General features: G+C 39.3%; 1 protein-coding gene across 5 annotated transcripts; it reads right to left on the bottom strand.

Annotated features, from left to right (window-relative positions):
- Positions 1–385: 385 nt before the first annotated feature.
- Positions 386–22,286, bottom strand: LOC136439640 (importin subunit alpha-7-like). 5 transcript variants are annotated; one of them, XM_066435402.1, is made up of 16 exons: positions 22,158–22,286; positions 17,160–17,296; positions 14,971–15,051; positions 14,235–14,282; positions 13,452–13,548; positions 13,050–13,156; positions 12,120–12,251; positions 11,773–11,861; positions 11,434–11,533; positions 10,899–11,062; positions 10,478–10,556; positions 10,087–10,212; positions 9,575–9,702; positions 8,477–8,652; positions 7,727–7,917; positions 386–7,130 (listed from the first exon to the last, which is right to left on the bottom strand). In XM_066435402.1, the coding sequence occupies exons 2-15, from the start codon at positions 17,286–17,288 to the stop codon at positions 7,727–7,729; spliced, it is 1,647 nt and encodes a 548-aa protein (XP_066291499.1). In that variant the 5' UTR covers positions 17,289–17,296; positions 22,158–22,286; the 3' UTR covers positions 386–7,130. The 5 variants fall into 5 exon arrangements, with proteins under 5 accessions (XP_066291499.1, XP_066291258.1, XP_066291424.1 ...); XM_066435161.1 differs by having other exon boundaries at positions 13,065–13,156; positions 17,160–17,298; positions 22,159–22,261; XM_066435327.1 differs by lacking the exon at positions 14,235–14,282 and having other exon boundaries at positions 13,065–13,156; positions 17,160–17,298; positions 22,159–22,260.
- Between the last annotated feature and the right edge of the window lie 140 nt (positions 22,287–22,426).

A 22,426-nucleotide genomic window follows, 5' to 3' on the forward strand; every position in this document is an offset into this window, starting at 1 on the left:
GAAGAAATTAGCAGGCAAAGTTCGGCAGCCGCGCGCGAGGTCGGAGGTACACAGCCCGGGCATCGTGTGTGATGCGGTCATGCGCTTGCAGCTGGAAAGTGGCTTTTTGGGGGTGTAGCCAAGTGCAGTTTGTAATTGCTATAAAAAGAGATTGTGTCTAGTGAAAATGTTGTCAATTTTTTACATAATCCAGGGTTATCAACATGGAATGAAAAACATTGGCACATTTTCTATATCTTCATTACGAACGCGCCCATGTAAAAAACGTATTATAACATGTAATCCTATGGGGCGAAAAAACTCATGAATGAGACCTTAACACAAAATGTGTGTAAAGTGCAGATAACTACAACACAAGGCAGACATTAATACACCTGGGCCAAAGTTTTCTATGCAAGAAGCTTTATTCATTCATACAAGAGATACACACAGTATGTGTGTGGTGTTTGTGTGTATGTGTATCTTGTTGGTGTCTTGTATGTCTGAGTGTATTCTTATGTTTCCTGAACACCCTGACCCACCCTATGCTTGCATTGGAACAGTCCACAGCATGACACCAAGGGCAATTACAAATGCTATATTGTAAGGAGGAAAGAAGAGCTTGTTATTGGTGGTGGTTGACTTCAGGGCTATTCCATGTGCAGGACAATAGGGGTGATCAGGACTCAACAGGGATAACCCATGTTTCGTGGCAGTCATATCACAGCTTAACTGAAATTGATTATTTTAAACCAATGTGGACAGTCCCTTAAAACTACCAGCTAGAACCTGTCCAAATTTTGCTGATGAAACATGGGGGCATCACTGTCCCTCAGGAAACAGGTAAACTCACAATCCAGGCAACATTTCGGTCTCCTTTACATTCTCACCACAAGTCTTTACGAACAGAAGACAAAAGCTGTCTGGTCATGTGAGCTTTTGTGTGTTACATGTTGTCAAGTCTTTCCTTAAATACGTTCGTCAGATGCAGTATACATGTCGTTTTCCGTCAAAAGCGTCGATTTGTCAAAAGTACAAAAATTGCATCATGGCTAGAAAGTAGTAGCAGCATTACTTGCTCAAGATGATAGTACATCTTTGTCTCGTATGAGAACTGAATTGAACAGGTCTGGATCTATGATACAGTTCAGTGTTTTCCAAAATAAATACATTATCTAGAGTCAAGGAAATACAAATTTCTGTCTCCATGGTATCACTGTTACCATGGTTACATTGGCACAGTTGCTAAGAGGTGGGTCAAAGGTCACAAGGCTAATCAAGGTGGTGTGATGTCACCCAGTCAGTGATGTCACATCTCTACAGACAGATTTATACACTTTTCAACATCAGTTGAATTACACCAAGTGAAATTATCTGTAATAAGCAGACGTTCCCTCAGAACAAGAATCATATTGGCACCCAAGGGTAGCTAGTGTTCAAAAGGCAGATTAACTAGTACAGACATATAAACATACAAACTCAATGAAATTAACTATCTTACAGTGATGGGAAAAGAATGTTTGTACACAAAAAATGCTAATTTAGGATTAATTTTGTACTTATTGATCGAATCTTTGTTAGAATTCTGTGCAGCACAGTAAGAATGGAACAATCATTCCCTGATTACCGAACATCATACAATGTTTTGCTTCCCTAGGAAGTGATATCATAAATGGTGATTGATCATTTAATTGGATTAATTTCCAAAACAAAAAGTACACAAAAATTACTTTCCTTTGGTATTACAATATTCAGGTATCTTTCAATTATCTGAAAACAAAACTTTTTGATGACATCACACTTTTTTTACAACGCTGCTGACCAGAACTCTCTAGTAGTAGTCTTTTCACAAGGCAGTTACGTTTGAGTATCATGAATATAAACAGTTCATTAATACATATCCAGAAAGTTATCTATTGTTTGACCAGAGTTCCTAAAAGACTTTCTGTAAGTCAAAATGTCGACGAAAATTTCTTAGTGCTGGCATAAGAAGGAATGATAATGGACTCTTTAGTTTTCCTAAACTAATTCACTGGATTCCTGAAAAATAAGTGACTGCACTGCAGGCATGGGCAAATGTTTGGACAGTTCGGCACCGCTTTGGTACAAGTTTGACAGCACCTTGGATATGGGGCTATTTGTTTTTACATAGCAAATACAACAAACTAGCTCCAGGCTAGACAAAAGTCTTGTTTTTCTCTCTTAACGTTGGGTTTTCATTCAGCAGTCACCAAATAAACGTCACAAAGACAATCTCAAATATTTTTTGTTTCTTTTCAAAATATTTTCACCAAACGAATATAAATTCCAATTAATAGATCTTCAGCTTCTCCCTGAACAGCCAAGCTGTTGTAATGATTTACCTATTCAAATCTTTTTATCAACGGGGGCTTTCTTTGGGTACAAGACAACATTTGAGGTTTGACCATCATGAAAAGACAACCCTGAATAACCTCACACTTTCTCAAGAGGCTATAGCATCTGCAGAAATTATACAAAGCCCTAAAAAAAACTTTGCCTCTTGCAATCGAAAGTGAAGTTGACCATGATATGGTAAAATTTGTTTCACATTATATCAATAAATATCAAGACTTCCAAGATTACTGACACAGCACCATACAAACTGTAATTATTGACTTAAAGTTCTAAGCTGTTCTGTGCATATCTGGTTCCGTTTATGCTGTAACTTTTAGCTGGTAAATGATGACTCAAAATGACACCGCTTATGTTCCAGTTAAACCAAAATACCATCTATGAATATCTAACACAACCCTGTTGAATGTCTGGGTGTTTTTGACAGCCCAAGCCAAAATCACAACACAAGTCAGATCAGACCATTGCAACATTTCCTGTTAAATTTTCCAGACTTTTGTAAAAATTGTATCAAAAGTACTAACAAGGTTTTCAACAGAAGTGTTTGAAACTGTAAGATGACCCTAAAATTGTTAATAGTTTATAACAATTCAGAAATAATCCGAATCTATTGCAAATGTAGTTTGAAAATCCGTGTGGTGACTTGGAATGGACTCTAACAAGCAAAGGCAAACAACAATGAGGCCTTGCCAAAAAGGCGCCATGCCATTTAGGTAGCTAAAATATCAATCCAAATGTGCTGATACAGTCAAACCTGTCTATAGCAGTCACTCAAGGGACTGGCGAAAACTGGCCGCTATGGGCAGGTGGCCGCTATGGAGAAAAGGTTGATTAAACGACCACGTCCAAAAGACGACCATCGGCTCAAGACGACCGATTTTGGTCGATCCCGATTTTTCCCCCCATAGACTCAAGCAATGTGTCCAGGACAACCACTTGTCTTCTGTGACCGCGACCAGCCCTAATCCGGACCGCAAGCGACCAAAACGTAATCTAAGAAGATTTTGAACCCGGCGTGCAGTGACGATGTGGCTTCTACCGGCGCGCCGTGACCGTTATCGACAGTGTTACTGTACTCGCGGGACCGAAAATCGTCTGGCCGCGACCGCGTTGGACAGGTGGCCGCTATAGCCTAATTCTTAATGCTTATGTCAATGGGAAAAATCCAAGGGACCGACAAAAAGTGACCACTATGGGCAGGTGGCCGCTATGCAAAGGTGACCGCTAATACAGGTTTGACTGTATAAGCAGATATTCACAGAACAGCTTTTATGTTAGTCTAAGGTATACATATTTTTTCTCATGTATTGAAAAGAACAAGTGATTGCACAAAGGTATTTAGTAATTAGTCACCTTGCCTGTATGATAATCTGCAGGTACACATTACAGATTAGCCACATTCTGACAAGGATTGGAACTGCTAACGGAAACCAAACATTCTCCTGATTTAATTTGCAACAAAATGAGACACTTTTGGTACGAGGAATATTTGCCTGAGTGATTGTAATGTTTATTGCCAAGTGAATTGTTTGAGAATGTCTGCAATCTTCAGTATCATAAGCTCAGTCTGTGGTGAAATGTTGATACAACACAAGAATACAATAGAAATACTGAAAATGCCAAAATACAGAGGCTCAAAATATCACATAATATCTTAATTTTGTACTTAGGAACAAACAATAGAGTAGGTTTTTTTAGAAGCTCTGTAAATTTCCCTTTCTCGTTTTTGCATAGTGACTTTTTGCCTTTTGGGCTTGTTTGGCCATCTGCACCGAAATCCACATTTTGTTGCAGAACTTATACATATCTTTAAATACTGTACAAATGGAAGAAACCTAACACATTTTTTGGAAATACAATTCAGGCTAATACTAAAGTGTAGAAATGTAAGATGGAATATATCAATTAGTTTCTAAGGGCCACAGACAAAAGTCAATACTTATTAATGGACACTTCCAGGCACTGCATTTCCATGTATGTGATTGACTATTGCATTGACACCAACTTCCACTGTTCCCACCCTCTCCTAGCAACAGAATGTCCCAAAGACAACCCTGACAGAAAGACATGGCATTAACTAATAAACGGGGTTGTAATACTTTCTAACAAATTGTTTGTAAAATAAAAATTCTGCACAGGTTGTCTGAAGTAGGATAATCTGGATGGGAAGAGTGAAAGATGTTGGGAGTAACATACGTTATTAATCACAGTGACAGAACTGTGTACATTTTGTCAGGGTCGTACAACGTCGTCTAGGTACTCAGACATTGCAGCATGCTATCAGGGTATATCACCAGGAGATGGCTACAAAAAGCTAACTCAATAAGCTGATTTTACCAACAAGGATGGTTTGCTTACCAACGTTCTGCCCAGTTCTGCTATACAATATCTCAACACTGTCACATATACCTCTGTAAGTTTGGAAGAGTTAACACATGCCATACATGTAAGATGCATCAAGTAAAATAAATGGAAGATCCTTTAGCCATCTAAGTGATCTGTTGTGGTCTTATGATCTTCATCTGTTCCTTGTACAACTCAATATATAATGTTAATACTAGTATGCCAACATTTACTCGAATAATGGCACAATGCAAGGATTGAAGCAAAGAGGTACACACAGAATAGTGAAGCCTAAAAGACCTGTCAACTTTGTGGTCACATGATTTTTTAAAGATAACACTGGTAGAACTTATAAACTGTATGTATCCTATAGTCCTCTGCACACAAGGCAAAGACCGTTGGATATATTCAATAACTACTAAATACTGCTTAATCTGTCAACAGAAATTCCACGTTAGATTTTAGGGATTCTAGGATGTCTTGTATCTGTAGTTATAGGCACATTGTGTATGAAGTGTGTACACGCATGTATTTGTTCTGTATGTATGTCATGTGTGCGTGTATGCGTGTGTGTTTGTGTGTGTGTGTCTGCATGCGATGCATGTGTGTTGTATCATCATGCCACACACTCAACACTAAATATCTATAAAGTACTGGCTCTAAAGAGCCTCTAAGGCCTTTTAACTGCTCTACTTTTCCCTCCCTTTTTAAAGAAAAATTTCCAGTTTCCTTTTCTATATTTCACTGACAAAAGTTTCTTTGGCATTCTCCTTTACAAAAAGTTGCCAGCATTTTCCCCATGTCTTTTCCTCCAAAACTGGTCCCAAATCCTATATGCAACACACAATACAAGTACAAATATTTCAGCAGCATGTTAAAAGACCTTGTTTGAAACTTGTCTACTTTCCTAGATGCAATACAAGCTTCTTTGCATCTCTCATACCCCAAACAAACTATCAAACTTCACAGTCCAGGGAGGATCCATAATTACCAGAGATTGTTCTACAACTTTACACCATGTTAAATGCAATGTAATGGCAGCACTTTTTGAAACATTTTGTTACTCTTTTGCTACTAGTCTTTTTAGGCAACCTTTAGTCTAACACATGGGTAAAAATCACAAGAGAAAAATGAATCCTCCCTGGACAAATACTTGCCATGAAGAAGCCTACTTAACTGTAACTACGTCTTCCCATATTTGGGAACAATCATCACTGCCTATCTCCCAGGTAACTGAATGGCAACAAAGTAAACAATGGCAGGATAAGGTTCGATTTCTAGTATTTTCTGAGGTATGGTTGCATTCCAATAGCAGTATGCAGCATGCTTGCACAGAAATCAACACTCAAACAAGAAAGCCCCTGCCTGAATATCATAATTTACCTACATAGTTTTATTCTGGCTTGGAATTAATGACAACACTTGCTGAATCTCAGAGGGAACTTCAGTTCCACCCAAGAGCAAGAAGTTCCTTCTGAGAGAAGAAGTGTGTCTTGTTATTTTCTTGACTTTCTGTTCCCCTTTTTTTGCTACTTGTAGAAAGTCTTTTGTTTTGTGTCCTAAGTTAGTTTAATTAATTGCCAGAAAAATAATAAGACATATGATTTTTGATGTCAAAATACATAACCTACAAGAACATTCATCCTTAGTTAGTCTTACCAGGGGTTGTATGAAATGTTTCTCTTTTTTCTCTACTGTGCAGTTTGAAGGTAACAAAGCTGTGACCCTGGGTTTACTACATTAAGTTTGCTACATGACATTTATTCCATGCACAGCTTTCACACTCATTCGCAGGATGGGAGAGGCAGGGTCAATGGCAGGACCTGGGCCCCCAGTAGGCACCAACTTGATTTTTTTCTTCTTGTAAAAATGAAAGTATCCTGGAATCTGCATTTCTTGCTTGAAGTTTTCCCATTTTTTTTGGTATTTTTTCTTCTTAATATTGTCAAAGTCTTCCTAACTTGTTGCAGTATTTCTTCATCTTGAATCACCGTTTCTCCTCTTCAAGGTTGCAGAAAGTTTCCAAATGTTGAGAATTCCTTTTTTCCTCGGAATATTGCATGGACCTTGAAGATCTTGATCATTTCTTGAGTTCCAGACTCTGAATTCCTTGTACTGCAACTTGATTCTGCAGGTCTTCCCACATCTTTTTTAAGTCCAAGACTCGGCAGGGATTTCCGCAGAGGAAGGGAAGTCTGGAATCAGGTGGAATTTTGAGGGAGGAAGTTGGCTGGTTGCGCAGGCTCCTCTGACAGTGGAGGCTGAAGAGTTTATCTCTCATTCACTCACTCTGGCACGCCCTGTCTTGCTTTCTCGCACGTTCGTCCGTCCGCTCACACGCTCGCTCGCACACTAAGAAGAGAGGCATTGATGAAGATGGCCTGCTGCTAACGGCAGAGCCCAGACTTCTCCAGGCTCTCTCGCTGGGGCTGATCCTGAAACAGACAGGAAGTTGAAAATTACCATAGGAACTATCCCAACATGATTTACATCTGAGTGACATTTGCATACGACCCTTACGAGTTTTATCCAGTTGTAGAGTTTGAATTGTTTAGACAGCAACTTGGTAAGTAAAACACATTTGTCATTTCCGATGCTGACGTAAAGCCAGCGGCCCGGGAATGAGAGAGCTTCAGGTGTAAGCTTCAAGCGTCAAACAGCTGAATGTAAAAGAACTTAACAAACATATGGAGAGGAGTGGGGTGACCCAGTATGCTTGGCTAAAATCATGAGCTGTAGCGAAGCCACATTGCATTACCACTAGCTACTTGAAAAAGCAATATGCTTCACCTCAATTGAAGATGACTGCTTTACTTTTAAAACACATTTAGCCTATCCTATGGGACATTATTTTGGGGGTGACTGGGTGGTATTTGCATAGTCTCATTGATTCCAACCGAATGCATTGACTGCAACAGCAATAAAGTATCAACCAAACACGAACAAGAATGATGGATACTGTTAGAATTTCTAGTCTATTTCTAATGTTCCTTATTGCTCACATGTTTAGTCCAATTGCAATATTTCTCACTTAGAACTGGAAACCTCCAGCTGGAACATTTTGATCAGCGCTGAACTGGTACTGCTCTGCGTTCTCGTCCATCTGAGGGGCCAGCTTCGCGTCCTCGTCCTCCGTCCCGAAGTAGTGCTCGATGATGTCGAAGGCCTTCTGGTAAATCTCTTGGTTCTCATGGCTCTGCAGAAACTCGATCTTGTCCAGTCCTAGAGGTAGAAAAATATATATTTAAATACAACAGAGAACAACTTGTTCACACACTAGGAAAAATAGCATCCTCATCTAAGCTGAGCATAATCACAAGGGAAGCAACAACAGCAGATTATGTATTTCAATGAATCTTTTAATGCCACCCACATCAGGTCTAGAAATAGTTAGAAAAATAGTTCATGTAAAACAAAAAACAACATACTGAATTCAACTAGCACAAATGGCACCCTCTCTTTGTCTCAGTTTAAGTATTATCACAAGGCAAGCAATAACAACAAATTACGTAGTCCAATGGATCTTTGATCTCTACACTTGCTCTACTAATGCTTTTATCTTTTAACCTTTACTTTATCACTCTGAAGTAGCCGTTTGGCACTCAATTCCTTATTGGTTACAGAGTTAGGCAGCAGGAGAAGGTTACATTTTTGCTGGGGTGAATTTCAAACATTAACGGTTTTCTTAACCCTTGTTGGCTGTCTTATGTTTTATTCTTTATACTTAATGCATAATCAAGATACTTATACTGCATTATTTGTAATGAATCTTGTTCTTTACCATAACACTCCTCTATCATGACAGCATAAGGGTTGACTCCGCCATTCATCTTGGCATCCTGCTCTCCCAGTCTGAGGATGTTCTCCAGCCCGTTCAGGGCAACTTGCACGATCTTAGCATCCATGACGGTCAGTAGGTCACACAGGGGACCGATACAGCTCTGGTCCACCAGGAACCTACAGGGTTCAACAATCATTATGGTGAGATTGAAGGGTGGACAGTTAAGAGTAGACAATGTAAGTGGGGTTGTGTGGCGCAACGGCAGAGCGTTCGACTCAGAACCAAGAGGTCCTGAGTTCGAATCCTGTCATGTCACCGATCTTGTGCCCTTGGGAAAGGCACTTAACACGACTTACCTCACTCCACCCAGATGTAAATGGGTACCTGACTTCGGTTGGGGAGGGTCATATTGAGGTCACCTGCTGGCGCCCAAACCCTTGCGACAGTTCCACAAAATGCAAGTGTGTATAAGATATCATATAATCATGTTGTGTATTGTGTGAAACCTGTAATACCCTGCATTAATTCAGCGCTAATAGGCTGCCATTGCGGGTAATTCTGACCAATAAAAACCATTATTATTATTATTATTATGATGATGATGTATAAAAAGGTTAAAACTACAACAGATCACACAGGGGACCGATGTAGCTCTGGTCCACCAGGAACCTACAGGAACAGGTTTCAACATTTGTTAGGGTGAGAATGAAGGGTGGACTGTTAAAAGTAGACAATGTTGAGATTAGATGAGATTCTGTTCAAATGATCTTAAATAAGTTTGCTTGACTTTTATATCATACTCAGTCCACTTTTTTGCCACTAAGGCCACACAGTTCTTTTGCAGCACTGATCCATGTTACAGTTCATGCAGGGCTGTCTCCATTGTTTCCGTCCAACTCATAGTTTGGGAGCACATGTCGCTTATTTTTGTTGTTGGAATCTTACAAAAATACAGCAATTTCATGTGTAAGGAGGAATTTTTTTTGACAGATGGGGTGAAATTTTTGTCTGTCCAAACAAGCAAATTTCAATCCTGGAACTGAGGGACAGGTCTTGTAGACAGTTCTGAGTTTATGCTACATTTTAGTTGATTTTTACCTGATTTGCTCTGGGGTTCCACCAGACGTGGCGTTGGTGATCGCCCAGGCAGCCTCCTTGCGGGTCTTAAACTCAGCTTTGTTCAGAATCTCGATCAGCACAGGGAAGATGTTTGCATCAATCACAGCCTGAGAAATAAGCAAGAGGCCTCCTTTAACAAATGTCACTCCTCAAAACAAGCATGTCTTAGAGGCTAGATGCCCACATACCTAATTCTACATCACTTTGATCAAACTTTCACACAGTAAACAAAGCACTACTTCATGGGGCACATACCATATTCCATTGGTAATAAAACTTACATATAATGCACATGTTTTCATTTGATGTATATGCAGCTTTGTATGCAGGCTAACTACAGTCAAAACTGCCCAAGAAGACCAATTAAGGAACACGTTTTCACCATTGAAAAGGATTTTTAATGCTTGTGTCAATAGGAAAAAATATCAAGGGACCATCAAAAAGTGGTGACATTGGCCAGGTGGTCCCTATGTAGAGGTGGTGACCTGTACCTGTATCTGGGCCCTGTTGCCAGCAGTGATGTTGGAGATGGTCCAGCAGGCCTCCTTCCGGATGGACTCCTTCTGGCTGTTCAACAGGTGGAGCAGGCAAGGGAGTGCAGAGCAGTTCAGGATCACCTGAGGACAACAGGCACAAGGTTCACATGTGTACACTAACCTGTACAACGGACAACTGTAGGGTTGATCTTCAAAGTGACAACCCACAAGACAGAACTAGCTTGCTATCAACCATTAAACCCATACACTGACCTGAATAGCGAGTGAATGGAGTGACGTTCTTGTAGTCAGTGATGAAAGACCAGCCTGTTTAGCAGTTAGCATGCTGCATAATCTTTGAACCTTAACCTTTAATCTAAATGCAAAGAGTAAGCCTCTGACTTACCTGGGTCTGAACATCATCTCCTGTGACTATATTTCCCACTGCTCTCAGGGCCGAGGATACAACACTGTGATGGTTATGCCTGAAACACAGAACAACGGAGGAAGTCAACTTCTGCACATCATTCAAAAGAAAATGTTACATGTTTCTGCTTCACTGTTGTCAAACTGTCTATATCAATATTAATGTTAACTTAAATTTTACAAAGTAAGTGGCCTGTGACAAAGTTTGATCTTTACTTCAACACAAAGCAAATATTCCTCAACATCATCATCTGTCCTCCTCTTACGAAGTGTAGCAAATATTGCTCACCTCAAATTCTCAGAGGTACTACACTGACCTTCTACAGGAGTGATTCATTCGGTAAATGACCTCTTTTACTACTAACAAAACTTTGTCCATATGATATCCCAGCACAACTTACATGAGTAGCTCCACGAGTCTTCTGCAGACACCCGAGTCGATAACTGCCTGTATCTTCTCGTTGGGTCCGTCAGACAGGTAAGACAGAGCCCAGCAGGCGTCTGCCAGGACATCGTTATCATTGCTGAAGAGCAGACGAGCTAGGACTGGCAGACATGGGGCCACCTGGAAAAAATAAGTCATATTTTAGAATATGTTTTATTCATTCAGGTAAACTTCCTGTGTTAAACTTAAGACATTTTCTCCTTTAATCATAACTGCAGATGCATAAGGACACAAACTTTGACAGTTCAAGTATAGCCAAAAAAGTTTCATAAGGAGGATAAGTATAACACTGCAATCATCTTCTTGACCATTAAGTATTGTGCCTACCAAAAACAAATTCTTGCCAACTACTCCACCACTGAAACTTGACAATTCTAACGATTTATCAAGTTACTGTTGAACCCGCATGAAGTTTGTGATGACACAATGCATGTGTTGACATTAAACATCAATAAACAACACTCGTTGATCAACTGTTTGTGACGTCCTACCTTGGTGAAGTCTGGTGGAGGGTTCTTTCCTCTGCACAGGTTAGACAGGCACCAGACTGCATTCCTAGTCATGGACAGCCGGGTGGACTTAGTCAGCAGCCTGCCGAAACAATGGGAGATGTCATTTCTGGCAAAACAAGTACTACAGGTACTCTTCTTGCTGTATTAGCCTTTTGGCAGCAAATTTGTATTGGGTTATGCAGCAGAAAAAAGGTTGACAAATATTGTATAAGTATCACACTTTCTACTACTGATTGTAACTGGTTTACTTGCAAACAGTTAACATAAAATGCTGTAAACCGAGCCACTTTTTCAAGTCAAGTAAAGGTGAGATCTTACTGCAGCAATGGTGTGAGAATCCCCTGGTCCAGCACAAAGTCTCTACACTCAGGGCTGTCACCAGCAATGTTACCCAGGGCCCACACAGCCTGGGAACATAGAGAAACATTATTCATTACTTACTGTTTCACACAATTCTACTTCACAATTTTTGGAAGGAATGGGCAGCTCCCTAGCAGCTTCCTTTCAAACTGCAAATCAAAAGTAAACAGCTTTGCTTTTTAGAATGTTGCCATTTTCTTATTCATCATTGGTAGGTGAATCTTAGATGGTGAGCTTGCAACATGACTATTTAAGGAAACTGCAGTATCTGGCTATGGGAGAGAACCCGAAGTATCCGGCTGTACCTGCTCCTGCACATCCTCGAACTCGGACCCCAGCAGCCTGATGAAGATGTCCACAGCTCCAGCCTCGATCACCACCCTGGTCTGCAGGGACGTGCCGGAGGCGATGTTGGTCAGGGCCCAGGCAGCCTCGAACTGGGGAGAATAAGGCAGGGCAAAGTCAATAGGAGACATCGTCTGTTACACTGTTTGTCATGGCTCACAAGCATTAAACAGCAACAAATGTACAAAAGCAAAAAGGCCCAGATAGAACTGGCAGAACTTGGATTTACCCATGCTGTTCCTAACAAAGGATAATTCAACTGAACCAAGATGAAGGAATGATAAGTCGTCATGGAATAATTTGAACTCATGCAAAATACAATACTGGAAAGGCTTTTTACTTTTTCCGAAAGTAGAAATGGAATAGGTGAATTTAGCAATGATTACACTGAAAAGATTAACTTTTTGAAAAAAAAATTGTCATTTTCATTCCTTAAGAACCATAGCAACTGCGCTGTGATCAATATTAATCAATACTGTACCTTTGTCAACCGCAGCTTTTAAAAAAATATACAGCTAGAAAAATATGACTTGCACATTTCCCTTCTGTCATACAATGGTTAGAAATCTTGAACATCATTTCAAACTTCACACATCACTTTAAAAAATGGATCATAAAAAGAATTGACATTTCTACATAAAACTACTCAATAACACTTCCATTGAAGGAACAACTGTTAACAATATAATTCTTTGTTTTCCATCAACACTGCTTTACAAGATACAATCTATGTTAAGACAAACTGACAATAATTTAAGTTTTCAACCTGTTTAAAACTAAAAAAAAATCTTTGCCTGAAAAAGATTTCACTTAAAAAGACAGCTACTACGGGTTGATGGAAAACAAGGAAACGTTTTTGTATGACCAGAATAAAGGAAAGTGCGCTGTACCTGAAGCGTGCCTACCTGGAGCGTGCAGTTCCCTTCTTTCTGTAGGAACTCCACGAACCTTGGCACAATGCCTGTCTGTATCACCTCGTCAATGGGAGGGTTTGGCTCTGAAATATACAATATGGTAACTCAGAAAGAGTAACGAACAAACATGAAGCTACAGTTTGTGTACATAACATTACAGACCAACTGTAAGTTACATGATACAGTGATGGAATATCTAAACAGAAAAGTGATGGAATTCTTGATTAGAATCCAACTGTCTCTTCATTAACACACACGCTGCCTTACCCCCTTGTAAATGCAATCTTAGCTCCATGAAAACGGTTAAAGACAGTGATATCAAAAACAAGACCAGTTCCTGGAGGTACGTGTGTGTGTGAGTATGAGGGGAACTCTAACCTCTGGAAAGGAGTTTCCGGAATTTCTGAGTTGCCCCCAGTTGCTGCTCAGGGTCCTCACTGTAGATCATCTGCACCATCTCTGGCATAATGCCACCCTACATGGGTCAAAAGTTGAAATTGAAGCTACAGTATGTATACATAACATTACAGATCAACTGTAAGTTACATTCTCCAGGCATAGTCTGATGTGGGGCTATATCATAAGGTTACCCACAAAAGTCTTTGAAAAGGAACAACTTCTTAGGTAGACAACACTAAAAAAAGCAAAAGCAACTTTGAACTAGAACTTAATGGAAGGAAAATACATTTTTGCCTAATCATGGATTCCAAGATACACATCTATAAATTACACACACCTCTATCACAGAATACTTCAGCAAATATGTTAGTGAATGACAATGACAAACTCATGTAACAAGGAGGCACAAAAAGTAACTCAAGAAAGGGAAGGAAGAAGAAGAACAGAACCCAGATAGGCAGAGAGATTGCGGCTACCAGGACACAACGAACACCAAGCAATCCATGCAGCATTTTGAAGCTATCTGTTGTTGTATATGTGAATAAAATATGTTCTTAAATATGTGCTGCAAGTCTTTCAACAGATTTACAATAATAATGAACTACACCACTTTTCAATTTGGTACCAGCTACCGCATGAAATATACACTTCATCCTCCACCTTTTGGTTGGTATACTAGAAAAGCAAATGGCATGTGGTGCAGATTTGGAGATACAGTCAAAGAATGAAAAGAAATCACTTTAATTCACACTTCCAACTTACCTCCTCCAGTGTGGGTGAATACAGAGGGGAAGTGGGGAATACTGGGGCCTGCACGGGCAGGGGAGTCCCCGTGGAGGAGCGAAGAACAACCGTGCGGGGTCCCGTTAGTCCCGTTGAGAACGGACGGACAGACAGACCGCAAGAAGACACGCACAACCACGAGGAAGTAGACAGGAGACAGAGAGTTGGTAGAGGAGAAACCAAACAAAAACAAGGATATTGATCAAGACTAGTGGAGTTTGTGATCATGAGAGGGAAGACAACTGCCATGGGCTGTTGCAGAAAGGACTTGGGAGGGCAAGGTTTTAAAGTAATCCCTATACGAGTTTTAAAATCGTTTTTCCAGTTCAGAATGTCTCTTTTTTTCATCATCGGCTTGTCCCAATGGTTTTCATTTTTGCAACAGCCCTACAAATGACTGTGTCATTTCTTAAAAATCTGTATACTGGTCTGTGGTTATAAACATGAAAGCTCTAAATTACAAAAACATGCATACAAATGCTATCATAATAGCATTTAATCCAACTTCGGCAAAAAAGCTGGCATTACAAAACTTTGATACTGAGAACTCCTAAATCTTTATAATTAAAACGAATATTCTCTATATTCTTGTATGAAAAGTTTGCATGATGTTGTGTTTACATATATCTTCACATGCATATGTACAAACTTGCATTTTCAAAAGGATCTAATTAGCAAGATCATACTCTTGTGGTATCTTTGGATGAAGGCTTACCTGTGATGAGGAGATGTAGGGTTCCTGTATCCCAGGGGAGTTGTCATCTGCTGGGATGTCCACATTGCGACGCTTGAACAGCTGTTGGTAGAAAGAAAATTGAAGGTTATTGTTAATGGTCAAACTGAAGACATTCAGTTTTTATCAAGGCTTTGCATAATTCCTTTGCAGTCGGAATTATTTTTCATTAACATGGTTAACATGTCTATCTTTTATTCTTCTGCCTAAAAGCTATGAATTATCTCATGGTGATAGGTATACCTTTCAATCAATCAAAACCATTCATGCAAAATGACACAGTACAATGAGGTCGTGTGATGTACTGTAAATGCAGAAATGTTTGCGGTGGTTTTATGTTCACAGTTTTCGCGGTAAACTTTCAGCACTAACTTAAAACCACCGTGAAACCTTTTGCCCACCTATGACTGTAGCACTACTATTATTTCAAACGCAATCTTAAAACCACTGCAAACACTCCATTTTCTGCCTACTGCGAAATAAAAACCACGCTAACTTAAATGCATTTACAGTAAGTCAGAGTCAGTGTGCGAAATACTTTTTGCATGTTTGGGAGACTTGAATGGTACCCCTATCAGATTCTGATGGCGGCCATTTTGATTTTGTCTGCAATACTGACGGCAGTGTGTTTTCATATTTTTCCAGGCCAAATTCTATGAAGGGTTTTGGATGGTTAAGAAAAACAAAAAGGTATTGATTTCTTTGTTTCAATTGAAAATTTACCGAATTTTATGAGAGTGCCAATATGTTTCAGTGAGTTTCCAGGGCTCGGATTAAGTTCTCAGGCTCAAAATCTAAGGTTGCGCATGGCACTACCTGAGTTATATAAAAAGTTGCGCCAACCAAAATATTGTTGCGCTGCACAGCCGGGTATTTCGCACATTGTAAGTAGAAGAACAGGTAGTGTTTCATGTCTGACAAACAGCCGAGGAAAGACAGTAAATCTCCTTGGGTTATGTTCAACAAACAAAACTGTAATAGCACTAATACCGTACATGTATATGCTAGCTGCCTAAAGGTAGTCATGGCTCTTTGCAGACATGGTGAAATGATAAGCTGAGCAGAAAGATTACAGGAAAGCCAATGAATGCACCCTTCAGGCTATGAGTATGAAGATGTGCAGGGGTGCGTATGATATCTTCAAACGACGACCATCTTTCATTGTTCCACATATGTAGACACTAAGGCTTTTTGACTATGAGTAATGGTGTAGCTAAAAAGGCTTTTTGGAGAGATCCAAAAGCAAGGCCATTCTTTGGTTTTATCCTTTCATTCCTTGGAAAAGATGGTCATTAATCACAAGTCATCTTAAGGAGCTTTGAACCAGTAGGGATGTCAAACACTGTATACTGTTCGGTATGTAAGAAGCATCCACACATCCCATGATAGATAGCTAGAGATATTACAGAAATCATTGCTGAAATGCTTCTAAAGGATGTATGATAAGTCAATAGCCAATGCACAAATACATGCTGTTATCTGAATATCAACCTAAAAGGAAGCCCAGGTTTTTCAGGCGCCCGTACCACACATCAATCATGTACGTAGTGTCTGATACATGTTCGAATGCCACTGGCAACTTATCAACCATGGGTGAATAGAATTCCCTGGCAAAAAGAATCAATGTCTCCACCTATCTACTCAGCAGCACAACCAAACATATATGGGTATAGGTTATTGCCAGTCGTCTGCCAAATCTAGCAAGGGTGATAAATCATTATAGCTGTCTGGATGCGGAAGACTGGCTGCCGCTTTGTACCACAAAACACCAATACAAGTATTCACACCAGGGGTAATTAGTGCACATATTGAAGTTAAAACTATGGCAATATTGCTACCATGCATAATGTTCAAAGTCCACCAGTATTTCTACGGTAGCTTAATTGAACAAGTGAAAAGATCTTCCAGCTGTAAATTTACAATAGACTTAAGACAGTAAAAACTGATTGCAGCGACCAGCTACAGGGAAATTAAATGAACACTTGCCATCAGAAGCTAGACTAGCAAAAAGACATTGGAAAAGAACCTTGTTACAGAACTGATTTAGGTTACAGATGTGATCTATGTGGCAGAGACTGTCATTCTGTTTAGTCACAGCCAATTACGATAGTCATTTTTTTGTCTTTTTCAGTTATTAAACTAATAGAGGGCACAGGTGGAGAGTTAGTTACCTGCTGTTCTCGCTTCTGTTTGCGTAGCTGGACTCCCTCCTCCTCACGTCTTCGTCTCATCCACTGTGGGTTCAGCGCTTTGTTCTTGTAGCTCTTCATCCGAGAGTTCTCCTTTGCTGAGCTTGCCATCTTTGCTTCTGAAATAACGGGGTACATCAGATTCAGATCATGACGTATACCTTTTTTCACAGGGCGTATACATCTCTAAGTGAGTGATACATCTCTAGGAAAGGATCAGGACACATAGCTTTATGTTGTCATCCGTGCAATGAAAATTATTTCATGGAACCATTTCTTACATAATTTCTGATTCCAGTATCAGTACATATATCCTCTTCCTTTTGAAACATAAAATGTCAAGTAGAAAATTATATAAATTATGTAACAAAATTATGTAAGCTGTTTCAGAGTAAAGGAAAAATGATAAGTACATCCTGTCTACACCAAAATGAATGCTTAATCAAGCATTATTCAAAAGATAAACAGTCTGCTGGTAGACAAAAAATATGACTTCAAAGAAGTGTAAGGAGAGATTTCTGGCGAGGCCCTTAAAACCCCTAGCACAAAAATAACTACCAAAGAAGTTATAAATCATCTGAAAAGGATACATAAAATCCCCACCTACAGGCAACCTCTCACTCTCAGTCTCAGGCAAGTACTTAGAATACCATTAACAGGTCTGTCTGCTTAGGGCAGTGCAAATGCCACGCCAGGCAAATTTGGTGTCATTACATGTTTCACGTACTAGTATTTCATACACACATACTTCATCATACACACACATACTTCATTACAAATCTATCACTAGGCTAGTAGCATCTGGCTGCAATTCTTCAGTGTAGCTATTATCTAGTATGATTCCATAGATATATAGAATGTACATGGACCGAACATCAGATTCTTGTCATATCTTATCAGATGACTACATATACAGTGCGTGTGTCACCTTGGACAGAATAGAAATGAAACAACTGAAAGTTTCATCTGACAGGTAGGAAACAATGAATAAATTTGGTTTAAACAGGTAACCTTTGATCTTGCCATGAATAATTGCTCTACATGCAGCTTGCACACCAGATGACATGGAAAGAGCTAACATGGAGTAACAAGTATAACTGTAATGGTTGATGAATGAGACTTGACAAAATTTACAGGACTGCAACATCCGACTTCGCAGGCAGAAAATAACACATGTCCAACTGAGCCCTGAGAGAGAGAGTGCCATCCAGTTAAATTAAGCCCCATGGAGGTTGTAGGTTCTGAGGGATCTTCCTGTCTTTCCCCTTGAAGTTACACAAAATTATAGACATTGTTTGGACTTGATAACTTAAGGTTTACTTTAGTACAGTAGATATGCACCTCATGGGGAAATTTAATGCAATGCAACTATTTGGAATAAACTTATATTATACTAGTAACACTTTTCAGGAACTTCTTCTGAAGCCCGAAGGAAATCTTTGTTCCTTTATGTCATTTTGTCTGCCATCTAATCCACCATCCAGGGTTCAGACTGTGAAGTACTTTACAAGGTTCTGAAGTGAGTGATAAAAGGGGTTACATAAAAAGCATACCTTATTTACAATTCTAGTCATGTAGCCTCCGTGGCTGGGATCTGTTACGAGGTGTCAGAAAATTGCTTGAAACACCAAACGCCCAATACTTGAATGGTCATTTAAAAACCTCAGGGCACTATGTTAGATGCCATACAGTACTACAACATGTAATTCAACCTGTTAACTTGATATCTGGGTTATTGGATCAGAGGTACATAAAATTCAATATGTCATTTGAACAGCATGTTTATCCATTTACTTCTCACAACTTCAAGGTATAATTATTTCACTTTCTAAATATATCTTTAAGATATTCAAACATAATTCTGTGTACATGTTCTTCCATATCAAATGAGACCAGTGTTTTGAAACCCTATCTGTTGAGATCGAATTACAAATACAACTGCAGCTACATTGACATGTCATAAAAATATAATATGAAAATACTGTGTCCTGATATGACCTTGTATTTAAGTTACTAATGATTTTTGTACAAATTGACTGCTTCTTCTTTAAAATCAAAACATTTGAGCAGAAACCATCCTTAGCAAATGAATAATTAACAAATAATATGTGGCAAGCTATAACTAAGTATAAAGGGATTCATAAGTGACCTACCCAATAGATTAATGGAAATGACCTTGACAAGCTGTGTGACCTGTTAGGAAAGTAACTTTGCTCAAGCTTTTAAGGGGACCGGCATGCCTTTTTCTGTTGAGCATAATCATATGTTTTATTCCTATTCAATTTGTGATCGAATCCCTCTGATTTCAACAAGAAACATAATCAGTGTATAGCTCAATTCAATGTCACACATTAGGTAGCTTTCTGCAGAATAATGATCTCTTCCCCAAACAGCTATGGTTTTAACTTCTACTAAAGTACTATGTCCTTGCATACTTCTCAAATAAAGACATGCATAATCTCTAACATCATAGTCCCTGTGGCTATTGTATGGGTGCATTTGATTAACTGGGGTGAAGAATTACAATAATCAATAAAAAAAACATTAATCATATATTTCTTAATGTGGCTAAATCTGCATTAAAATGTTTGCAAAGCTTCTGGTTTGTTTCTTTAGTTCCATGGTTACCATGTTTTCACAGTGAAACACTACTTTGTGTTTACCAGTTCACAGTTGATTCTAGAGAGAAATTATAGTCAACCATCCATAAAAATTATGCACAAAATATACATTGTAGCAGGTTATTATAGGAGTAGCAACTGGAACATTTCATGATTTGTAGAAATCCCTTGGTTATAGTCTTTGTAATCTGCAGGGACATAATTTAAGGTTGAACACTAGAAAGGCAACATTTGCGAGCAAATACAGCATGTTTAGCCATGCTCCTCGCCATGCAAAAAATGGACTCCCAAAATAACAATGGACCATTCTAAAATACTTCCACTAAAAAAATGGATCAAACTTGAGTTTAAAAACAATTATCAGTCTCTCCATACAGGAGTGGAGTCTTCCAGTAGCACCTCAACACAATATGGACCAGTCCCAAACCATATCCACTTATTAAGTAACAAATACACTTCTGCTAACAAATGGACTTTTTCATAATCATTCCAGCTCAAAATTGAAATAAATAATTACAGAATCCTCCCCTTGCAAGAATGGGATATTCCGTGCCATCTCCATGTAAACTAGACCAGTGGAAAAATATCCGCTGAAAATTACACTCTTGCGCATAATCAACCCAGTTCAAAATTGAATTAAAAAAGATCAACCCCAGGGAAGAATGAAGTTTTCCATAGTATACATAATGATATATATGAAGATTTGACAGGAGAAGAAGAAAATGACCAAAAATGGGTGAAATATAAAAATGTGACACCCCTTTGTTTGAATGCATGATTCAATAGTATACACTTTGGGTTGAAAATAACGAAACCAAAAAATTCTTTGTTTAAAAAATCGTTTTGAAAGGCTGTATGGCAAACATTTGAATGAGGGCCTGTGTACATGCCAAATTTCACATTATTTTGGTTTAATACATATATGAACTGGAGATGTGTATCTTTTTAAAAAAAGAGTGAACAAAGCCATGTACATGTAATCACATGTCCTAGGAATTCCCATACCATATTTGGCATGAATACTAGCCTACACCTGCGCCATGTAATTAGATTAACTCAATTGACCAATCAGGTGGTCGCAAGGCTCACAGGCATGCAAGGCCAGGTGCAAGGCACTAGGGGTCAATGACCTGTAGGTCATATGTAGTATTGAAAGTGACAGAAGTGGCAAATATTGTCAAGAAAGCCCAAAATAAATCGTTTTGAATATATGTATGCCGAAAATGGGAATGTAGTCCTTTAAATATTTGTTCAAGCCACATATACAGCAAATTTCAGGTCATTCGGTTGAAATACCAGGGCGCAGGAGGCCAAGATATGCTAAAAATAGCCTAAAAACCTCAATAAAATCACTTTCAAGGTCAATATCAAAACAAGGAAAAGAACGCACATTGGTTTTTGCCTACATTACCTCTGTACCAAATTTCAGGTCATTTGGTCAAAAAATGACAGAGATGAATCCATTTGAAGATTTGACAGGAGGAGAAGAAACATGAGAGAAAACAATATGTTTAGCCATACTTATGGCTAAACATAAAAATTGATAGCTTACACGAAGGAGTGTAAATCACCCCTTGGTACGACCGACAGGTTATGTTTATATAAAATATGACCGTTTCAGACGTCACTGAACAGTCATCCGGATCTGCAGACGTGAGAATATATGTGCGGTTGGAAACCGTTCAATTCTGTCCAGTAGGAAGCTGTGCTGGCTGTGCGTGATCGGCAGCTCGGCCCGAGCAAGGTCGATATTATTTCTGGGCTTCGTCTGTCCTCAACTAGCAAAGAACGACCCCGCACACACCAAATTATTCACGCCCATATTTTTCACATTTCACGCTAGTTCACAACTCACAACTGGTTCACATTATGTGACTGACCCCTCGATTTGTGTAAATTTGGAGCAGATCTTAGCATACGAGTAAACTGGACTAAAAGTAAAATGTGACCAACATTAAACGCAAATGTTCGCACCCTACTTTCATTTCAGGAACCATTTTCTTTGATCGAATGGGCAAGTGAACAGGAGGGACGTGCTTGGTAATTTCTCAATCGGTCATGAATTTCAGCCAAGGTAAGAAGCTCTTGTCTGGATTACTAAGTTCCTCGTGGCTAGACGTAGGTCGTGATAGTCGCCTGGGTCTGTGTGTGAAATTTGGAGGAAAAATTCCGCTAAATCGCGATCCAGTGATCTGACGACTGCAGTGGGGACGTGCGTCAGCTCCGCCGGTCGCGGTGCCAAGTCGAAATCCCGGCTGCTTCTGTTCCTTTCCTCTGCATTCTACTCACAATCTTTACACATAATCTTCTAGAACCACTGCTAAACAACATTCTGACAGAAAATATGTGAGAAACTCACCTTTTTTGTGCCAGAAATTGCGAGAAAATGTTGCCTGTCGCAGTACAACGTGCTTCCTTCCCTGACTCCGCTGTTTCGCGATCTCCCCGTAGTTCGCATGCGCGAATACTCAGGTTGATGTATAACCCGAAACATCCAGATTAGAATCGGAACGGACTGAAATCATTCAACACAGTTCCTCCAGCATATGGGTACTGCTTTACATTAAACGATAAATTAGGTCATAAGCTTGGTAATTATACATTTTCCCTACAGAACAGTACGATAAA

The sequence above is a fragment of the Branchiostoma lanceolatum genome, chromosome 1 (genome assembly GCF_035083965.1).
Source record: "Branchiostoma lanceolatum isolate klBraLanc5 chromosome 1, klBraLanc5.hap2, whole genome shotgun sequence".
NCBI lineage: Eukaryota > Metazoa > Chordata > Leptocardii > Amphioxiformes > Branchiostomatidae > Branchiostoma > Branchiostoma lanceolatum.